At 41.4% G+C, this 9,643-nt stretch overlaps 1 protein-coding gene across 1 annotated transcript; it reads right to left on the reverse strand.

Moving 5' to 3' along the window:
* Positions 1 to 6,697: 6,697 nt before the first annotated feature.
* On the reverse strand, positions 6,698 to 8,358 carry LOC112577777 (hemoglobin subunit beta). Its single transcript, XM_025266508.2, has 3 exons — positions 8,202 to 8,358; positions 7,851 to 8,073; positions 6,698 to 6,951 (listed from the first exon to the last, which is right to left on the reverse strand). The coding sequence occupies exons 1-3, from the start codon at positions 8,285 to 8,287 to the stop codon at positions 6,823 to 6,825; spliced, it is 438 nt and encodes a 145-aa protein (XP_025122293.1). The 5' UTR covers positions 8,288 to 8,358; the 3' UTR covers positions 6,698 to 6,822.
* Positions 8,359 to 9,643: the final 1,285 nt, after the last annotated feature.

The raw sequence follows: 9,643 nt of genomic DNA on the forward strand, positions 1-9,643 counted from the left end.
TGAAACAGGATAGATTTGAAGTTTAGTAACTAAGCAGGGCTTAAATGGAAGCAGTGATGCTTATATTTAGATCTTACCCATTAATAAGATCATCTACTATGAGAAATTATGAGAAACGAAGATCCTTTGTATTATATGGTCTAATGAGGGCGGTTAGCAATTGCTCCTCTCCCAAGCCCCTTTCCATGCCGTGCCATGCTATGCCACTTTAGTCATGTCTAGCTCTGTGGGACCCTATGGACTGTAGCCTGCCAGGCTCCTCTGTCCATGGGATTCTCCAAGCAAGAATACTGGAGTGAGTGCCATGCCCTCCTCCAGGGGATCTTCTGACCCAGGGATCAAACCTATACCTCTTAAGTCTCCTGCATTGGCAGGAGGGTTCTTTACCACTAGCACCCCAGGGGAAGGCCCAACCCCCTTTCAAACTTTGCTAATTCTAGCCCCAGAAAGACTCTTTCTGAAACCAAATTTTCACAGACCCTATCTTACTGAGTCTGAGGTATCTCTGAGGGAAAGGCAAGTTTCTTAGTTTCCTAGACCAACAAGCTACTGTAGCCCTGCTTTCTCCTCTAGCCCATTCAGGCCTCAGTGCCACCAATTATTTCCTGTACCTGTTTCATTTAGTTTTGTTTTTTTTTTTTTCTTTCCCTTTCTTTTATTCTTCTCCTTCTTCTTTTTCCTCCTCCTAACCCTCCCCTTCTCCTTCTTCTTCTCTTTTGTCTTATTCTTCTCCTCCATCTCCTATTTCTTCTATGTGTTCACATGCTTTCTGGGGCTCATAAGGGGGTGGGGCATTTATTTTATTTTGGTGTGTTTTTAATTAACAGAGATAGACAGATCCAGTGGTTTTCTTCTTCTGCGTACCTGGGCTGAAGATAGCTCAGTGGATCAGGAAGTGTGAACCTAGATAAGGGTTCAGGAGGACACAGAGCTGTGGCAAAGGAGAGGACTAGCTCAAGACAATGAAAGCCAGGGTGCTTCTCCTACTGCTTTCAAAGACTCTGTCCTTAGTCTCCATTGAAGTAGATAAGTGAAAGAGCTTATGGGTTTGTGCTTGGGGGTCTTGCATGGTTAACTGTTGAGAAATGCCTGGTCAATATGTCCTGTGTAAAATATATATATGTGTGTGTGTGTATGTTTATAAATATGTGAGTACTGTCAAAATATGAAGGCTACAGTGGCTAGATAACATGCAAGACCTTGAAAGCCAGAGGAACAAATTTCACTCTTATTTTAATTGCAATTAAAAATAAACTTAGTTTAAAATTTTATGAAAACTAATTTAAATACAAAAAAAAAAAAGACACAAAATCACCTGAAAGAAAAAGAATAGAAAAAGAATGCTTCCAAGGCCAGAAACTCTTAACTATAATCTTTGGAATGTTCCAATGTGTAAAAAGTGTGTTAATCATTAGAGAATTGAACAACAAGGGAAGTTTAGGGAAAAAAAGGTTGCTCTGTTGACTTAGAATCTAGAGACGTTGAACCTCACATAATATTTATGTTTAGGCCATATCTATCTTTCCCATGAAGAGGATGAATAAGCCATGTCTGAACTTACTGCTAAGATGCTTTCTTGGCATGATTGAATCCAGCTACCTGCCTTGTAAGTTTGCTTCCTCTACTTTTACTTGATTGATATAAGGAAACCATGAAAATTCAAGTTATAAATCCCAATGTAAATTAATAAATAATTACATTTGATTTCTGTTTTTAGGCTTGTGTGCCTTTTATTTTGACCAAAATAAGTCTTCAAGAGTCAACTTCAACCTACAAGCAAATGGGCTACATTCTGAAACTAACTAATTTCATCAAGGCCCTGTTTGCTGAGGTCTAAATAGCATTGAGCTTACTCCTTGCAAGGAAAGTTATGACCAACCTAGACAGCATATTAAAAAGCAGAGACATTACTTTGCCAACAAAGGTCCATCTAGTCAAGGCTATGGTTTTTCCAGTGGTCATGTATGGATGTGAGAGTTGGACTGTGAAGAAAGCTGAGCACCGAAGAATTGATGCTTTTGAACTGTGGTGTTGGAGAAGACTCTTGAGAGTCCATTGGACTGCAAGGAGGTCCAACCAGTCCATCCTAAAGGAGATCAGTCCTGGGTGTTCATTGGAAGGACTGATGCTGAAGCTGAAACTCCAGTACTTTGGCCACCTCATGCAAAGAGTTGGCTCATTGGAAAAGACCCTGATGCTGGGAGGGATTGGAGGCAGGATAAGAAGGGGACGGCAGAGGATGAGATGGCTGGATGGCATCATTGACTCGATGGACATGAGTTTGAGTGAACTCCGGGAGTTGGTGATGGACAGGGAGGCCTGGTTGCTGTGATTCATGGGGTCACAAAGAGTCGGACACGACTGAGCGACTGAACTGAACTGAACTGAACTAAAATAGCATTGATTGGCATTACCTCTTTTGGCATTACTCCACTGATGTTTTTGTATGCATGTAGTGGTGGGTGCTTATGTATGTGTTCACACATGCTAAGTTGTTTCAGTCGTGTCTGACTCTTTGCAACCTGGACTGTAGCTGCCAGCTCCTCTGTCCGTGAGATTCTCCAGACAAGAATACTGGAGTGTGTTGCCATGCCCTCCTCCAGGAGATCTTCCCAACCCAGGGACTGAACCTATGTCTCCTGTATTGGCAGGTGTGTTCTTTACCACCAGTGCCATCAGGGAAGCCCTTTTAAATTTATAGGTGCCAACATGCATGCATGCGTGCTAAGTCACTTCAGTTTCATCCTGCTCTATGACCCTATGGACTGTAGCCCATCAGGCTTCTCTGTACATAGGGTTTTCCAGGCAAGAATACTGGAATGAGTCACCATGCTTTCCTCAAGGGGATATTCCCAACCCAGGGATCAATCCTGAGTCTCCTGTGACTTCTGCGTTGCAGGTGGATCCTTTACCACTGAGCCACAGAGGAAGTCTCTAGGTGCCAATATAAATATTAGCAATTGTTATTGTATGAAATTTGGCTTTATTATGAGTGATGAAGGAAAATACCAGAGAACTTTGGACAAAGAGATTGCCATACACAATTTCCATTTCCACCAGTGTGCTTTGACTACCATATTGGGAAGACATTGTCAGGAGCAGCGGTAGAAAGATCAGTTAGGAGTCTGCAGTAAGCATCCAGGTGGAGATTACATTGCCTTACACCAGGGAGGTGGTAGCAAGGGGTCAACCTGTGAATAAATGTTTAACACCAAGTGGATTTTCCAACAGGATGTGGAATTTGTGAGCTGTTGGTGTGTGTATGAGCGTGCATGCATGCACATGCTCTTGTACATGCTAATTTCTAAATGTGAGTATCTGTGTAGAAGGATGTGAAAGCCAGACAAGGAGAGTCTTTATGTTGAGTTTTGTCAATTCCTTTGTTCATCACACTAACTGCTTCAGAATTCTTGCTTTGAAATGAGGATAGTGGTACTTCCCTGGTGGTCCTGTGGTTAAAAAATCACCTGCCAAAGTTTAATCCCTGATAAGTCCAGAAATATTCCATGCCACTGAGCAATTAAGCCTGTGGGCCACAACTGCTGAGCCTAAGCACCGCAGCTGCTGAAGTCTATGTACCCTAGAGTCCATGCTCCACAGCAAGAGAAATCACAGTGAGAAGCCTAAGCACCACAACTGGTAAGTAGCCCTTGCTTGCCGCTACTAGAGAAAGCCTACATGCATCAATGAAGGACTAGGGCAGCCAAAATTAAATAAATAAAATAAAATGAAGATGGTGGATGGGTAGGTAGGAAACTCAGAAAATATCTCTGGAGCATGTTCACACATCCAAATTTTAGCCAAAGTGACATGAACAGTGACAGCACTTCTTGGGTACTGATCAGAGGCCTAGAAGGTAAGACATTTTCCCCTGAGAGCAGTAGCACCAAGATGGGCCTGAGATGGTTCCTTAAATCGAGCGTTGCCTGGTGTCATCCCCAGTCAGATCTGCCCAGCATGTCACGGGCCCTTTGTCAGCAGATGTTGGTAGTGCCCTACAATGGTGAACAATGTTTCCCTGTTCCTGTTTCATGCCCCCGTCTTTCATCCTCGTATCTCAGTCCATAACCACAGAACCCTGCAAACAGGATGTACACTATGTGGAATCTTAAAAACGTGAGACCTAGGACTTGCCTGGTGTACAGTAGATAACAATTTGTCTGCCAAAGGAAGGGACATGCTTTAATTCCTGGTCTGGGAATATTCTACATGCTGCAAAGCAACTAAACCTGAGCTCCGTGGCTACTGAGCCTGCACCAGACTACTGAAGCCCACACACTGTTACTGCTGAAGCCCGTGCACCCGAGAGTGTATGCTCACTAAGACAAGACACTGCAATGAAAAGTCCACACACTACAATGAAGAGTACAATTTCATCTCTGATTTGACCCCCTAAAACCTTTGACTTAAAAATGAGAGACTTTTATTTAACTTGTTGATTCCAGACGTACATACCAATTCAACTTTCTTTTAAGCATGGATGCAGCTAGCATGGTTGCTTTGTTGTTAAGATCCATTAAAAAGAAGGCTCCAAAATTCCCTACTCTTCAATATTGCCATTTCAGCCTAAGATCTTTTGCATTTAGGAAGAGATGTTAAATAAGTCAACTTACTCTTTGTGAATTCTCACCTGACATTAACTTTTGTTAAAAGTCAAAGTAGGAAATTGTGTTGAGACTTTTTTTTTTCATTTCCCTGCAATGTTTAAAGATGACATTATATACCAAATTGACAAGGGTAGCTGATTTTTCACAAGGTCAGAGTAGTATTTTTTTTTTTTTAGTCCTGGCTCTCTGACTTCAAAATCATGTTCTAAACTGTTAAACCTCCTTACTTTACTTGTTGATTAGCAGTGCAAATATCTTGTGAGTAATGTCTAGATGGTATCTTCTTGTTGGTGAATTTTTAACTTTAAGAATGTGTCCACAGTGTACACCAAAATATAGTATCTATTCTATTCTATCCCAGGCAGTTTTGCTTCATTTGTCTTTCCTGTTTACCTGAAATTCTCAGAATACACAAACACATTATTCATCAGTGATTTGGCCTATGCTATCCTCCTTTTCTTTTCTTACTTTTGTCTTCTTGTCTTTTGGACAATTGTCAATACTACTTATCTTTACCACCCATTTCATACCAAGGGCTTCATCATCTGATCTCATAAAAACCTTGAATACATTCATTTACAGTCACTTGTTGGATGTGTTACTTTCAACATCTCCCCAACTAGATTCAGAACAGGGAAAGGAATAGGTCAAAGCTGCGTATTGTCACCTCGATTATTTAACTTCTATGCAGAGTACATCATGAGAAATGCAGGGCTGGATGAAGCACAAGCTGGAATCAAGGTTGCCAGGAGAAATATCAATAACTTCATATATACAGATGACACCCCTTATGGCAGAAACCAAAGAGGAACTAAACAGCCTCTTCATGAAAGTGAAAGAAGAGAATTAAAAAGCTGTCTTAAAACTCAACAGTCAAAAAATGAAGACCATGGCATCTGGTCCCATCACTTGATTGCAAAGAGATGGAAGCAATGGAAATAGTGACAGACTTTATTTTCCTGGGCTCCAAAATCACTGCATATGGTGACTGCAGCCATGAAATTAAAAGATGCTTGCTCCTTGGACTAAAAGCTATGACAAACCTAGACAGCATGTTAAAAAGTAGAGACATTACTTTACTAACAAGGATCCATCTAGTCAAAGCTATGGTTTTTCCAGTAGCCATGTATGGATGTGAGAGTTGGATCATAAAGAAAGCTGACTGCCGAAGAATTGATGCCATTGAACTGCGATTTTGGAGAAGGCTCTCGAGAGTACCTTGGGGCGCAAGGAGATCAAACCAGTCAAACCTGAAGGATATCAGTCCTGAATATTCATTGGAAGGACCGATGCTGAAGCTGAAACTTCAACACTTTGGCCACTTGATGTGAAGAACGGACTCACTGGAAAAGACCCTGATGCTGGAAAAGGTTGAAGGCAGAAGAAGGGGACGACAGAGGATGAAATGGTTGAATGGCATCACCAACTCGATGGACATGAATTTAAGCAAGCTCCAGGAGTTGGTGATGGACAGGGAAGCCTGGTATGCTGCAGTCCATGGGATTGCAAAGAATCGTACACAACTGAGAGACTGAAGTGAACCGAACTGAGATTCAGAATTAGGATGCAAGAAGGAACAAGGATTACTCATAATTCATATGTCATTTTCCAAATCCAGCACAGAAGGTTCTGTCCTTCTTGTAGTTCTTTTAAGATGGTAGAGAAAACTAAGATAAAAAGAGGTCAGGGGAGAAAGAGCAATGGGGACAGTAAAATGCATAAAGAAAATCTTAAAACAGTGGTGTCATTAGGCAGAAGAACTTAATGAATCTAAGTGATGTTCTGGATAATTAAAGAGAGAGAAGACATTTACAAGAAAGGCTAAATAACATAATTTATTTAAATAAAACTTAGCAATATCTAACTCCCAAATCAAGCTGCAACTTGAATTCTTTAAGGGAGAGTAAGGCTAAGGAGCAAAGCCTGTTTTCCATAACATCAGCTATTTACAACCACTGCTGTCATGGGGTCCAAGATACTGATGTATTTTCTCAAGGTCTTGACTAGCCCTTCATTTCTTTGTCTTCGGTGCTTTGCCCTCCCATGTGCCCATCTGAGTAAGAGACAGTGAAATAATTTACATACACCAGTGCAATGAAAACAAATGTCTTTATTAGGCAGAGGCCAGATGCTCAAAACACTTCATAATTTTTCCATATTCAATTTTTGGGCTCTGAGGATGAAAAAACCTTTCCTGGAAAGCAGGAAAGGGAGCTTAATGATATCTGTGGGCCAGGGCATTGGCCACACCAGTCACCACCTTCTGAAAGTCAGCCTGCAGCACCGGGGTGAATTCCTTGCCAAAATGGCGAGCCAGCACCACCACTAGCACGTTGCCCAGGAGCTGTGTGGAAAAGACATTAAGCAAGGGCAGGGTTAGTGCAGGTGAGTGAAGGGAGAGTCTCTCAGTCGTGTCTGATTCTTTGCAACCCCATGGACTATACAGTCCATGGATTTCTCCAGGCCAGAATACTGGAGTGGGTAGCCTTTCCCTTCTCCAGGGGATCTTCCCAACTCAGGTATAGAAGCCGGGTCTCCCACATTGCAGGCAGATTCTTTACCAGCTGAGCCACAAGGGAAACCCAAGAATACTGGAGTGGGTGCCTATCCCTTCTCCAGCCATCCTTCCCGACCCAGGAATCGAACTGGGATCTCTTGCATTGCAGGCAGACGCTTAACCAACTGAGCTATGAGGAAAATCCAAGGTTAGATTCAGGGTATTTCAGTCTTATCCCAAGCTGTGACTGTAGGATATAAGCACAAAGATGACTGAAGTGAAGTTGTTACTACTAATGTGAATCTACCTATATCTTCCTGAATATATATTTAGAAATGTTTCTCTCTTTCTAACTTAATCCAGAACTTGTTATCATTTTTATTATTTTGAATCATTTCAAAAAGCAATAGAACATTTTATTCCTTGAAAGAAACAGATAAGGGGAAAATATTAGATACAATTTTTAAAGTTGATAAAATAAATATTTTTTTCAAATTAAACCCTCAAAATAAAAAGTATAATTAAAAAGAGGACATTGCAGACAACAGAGAACAAGAATGAATCAGAGGAAATGCTGGTTGTGAACAAAGAGGTTAAAAGAGTCTAAATGGTTCTGAGGAGTCCTTAGCATTCTAACAAGAATACCTCTTCTCCATTCTAAACTGTGTCCTGCCATTCAGCTTTCTCCCCATGACATGAGCTTGACCATAAAAAGAAGGAGAACACTGAGGATTCCATAAACTCACCTTGAAGTTCTCAGGATCCACATGCAGCTTATCACAGTGCAGCTCACTCAGCGCAGCAAAGGTGCCCTTGAGGTCGTCGAGATGCTTCATGCCGTTACTAAAGGAATCTAGCACCTTCTTGCCATGGGCCTTCACCTTAGGGTTGTTCATAACAGCATCAGCAGTGGACAAGTCCCCAAAGGATTCAAAGAACCTCTGAGTCCAGGGGTAGACAACCAGCAGCCTAGGGGGAGAAAACAGCACAAGGTCAGAGGAAGTCAGCAGCTTTCAGAATCTCAGGGACGGCTCTGTCCTCACACGCCCAGGTGCCTTTCACTCTCCTTAAACCTGCCTTGTCAGCGGGATACCTACCTGCCCAGGGCCTCACCACCAACTTCATCCACATGCACCTTGCCCCAGAAGGCGGTGACGGCAGCCTTCTCCTCAGCAGTCAGCATGGTGTCTGTTTGTGTAGTTGCTAGTGAACACGGTTGTGTCAGAAGCAAGTGTAAGCAGCAGCTGGCCCGGCTCTTCCTTTTATGCCCAGCCCTGCCTCCTGCCCTCCCTGCTTCTGTGAGCAGATTGGCTCATGCCAAGTTGTGGTTCCACAGGGTGAGGCTTGAACGATGATAGTCATACCTCTCCTTGGTCTTCCTGGCACTGACTTTAGACCATCAGCCCTCTTTCTGGGCATCTCTAGATCTCAGTCATTCCAGCAATACAAATTGCTATTAAAGTCATCTTCCTTAGCAAGTTTGCTTGTAGAGATTTTAGAATCACAATGAGGTAACCTCTTGGAAACCACCTCCTCAATTTTCTTATTACACAAATGAAGAATCCGGGCTCCAGAAAATGGAAAGGAATTGTCCACTATGATTCAACTTAAGACTATGTGGATGGATCATCTCCTGTGCCTTCAGAATATGCAAAAGAATTACAAGTACAGCCTGGATACAACCTCTGCCCCTGTTCTAAATGCGCATCTCTTTTGTTTGCTTGTTTGGGATTAAATCGTTCTGGTATGAAAACAAATATTCATTTGCTTATCTACTCATTTAATTTTTTCTTAATTTAATTTATGGCCAATTAAATAATGATAGTAAAATAGAATAAGTATGGATCGAGAGGTCCTGTGAAATACTTACTCCATTAATCCATATGTGAAAACATAGAGACCTCTCCATGTAGTAAGAAATACAAATAAGTGAAAAATCAATCATAACCCCAAGGTTTCAATAACCCTGAGAGAGGTAATGTGTTCAAAGACTAGTAGAGGCATATAACTTGTTTCTTCATGGACTGACCTGGGAAAGTGTCTGGAAGAACAGAGAAGCTTCTCCATGATTTAAAAGGAGGGATAAAATTGTGGAAAGACACTCCAGCTTGAATCGGATTATTTGTTTTCTTTCTCTAAGCCTTTAAGAATACTGTGTTCATAAGAATTACTTCTATTTTATTCATCCATAATTCTGTTTTCTCTATATACTTTATTTATACCTTCTTTCTCTAAAATTTATTCTTCATTATCTACAGCTTTTCAAATATTTTTTCTCTCTTTGCCCCTCTTCCCACCCATATAATAAATCCTCTTACCTTCTTAGGCAAGAAAAAAAACTTCTGAGGTATAGAGGTCTGTTTCTTACTACTAGAAGATTCAATGAAAAAAGCAAAATCAGCAAACATTTCTGAGCTCAGCAGAACTTCAGAGTTCCCTGAGGTTCCCCTACTTTCTACCATCTGTACTTTCTGCATCTTCCCTTCTTCTTCAATTTCTACTTCCTTTCAGTAAGGATAAGAGCATATATATTTACTTT

Source organism: Bubalus bubalis, chromosome 16, assembly GCF_019923935.1.
Source record: "Bubalus bubalis isolate 160015118507 breed Murrah chromosome 16, NDDB_SH_1, whole genome shotgun sequence".
NCBI classification, from domain to species: domain Eukaryota; kingdom Metazoa; phylum Chordata; class Mammalia; order Artiodactyla; family Bovidae; genus Bubalus; species Bubalus bubalis.

Excerpts from the sequence above, each read along its gene's own strand:
- LOC112577777 (XM_025266508.2), bottom strand. The coding sequence starts at position 8,287 with ATGCTGACTGCTGAGGAGAAGGCTGCCGTCACCGCCTTCTGGGGCAAG. Across the intron at positions 8,074-8,201 it reads GGTGGTGAGGCCCTGGGCAG|GCTGCTGGTTGTCTACCCCT; the intron begins GTAGGTATCCCG and ends TTCTCCCCCTAG. Across the intron at positions 6,952-7,850 it reads TGGATCCTGAGAACTTCAAG|CTCCTGGGCAACGTGCTAGT; the intron begins GTGAGTTTATGG and ends TTTTCCACACAG.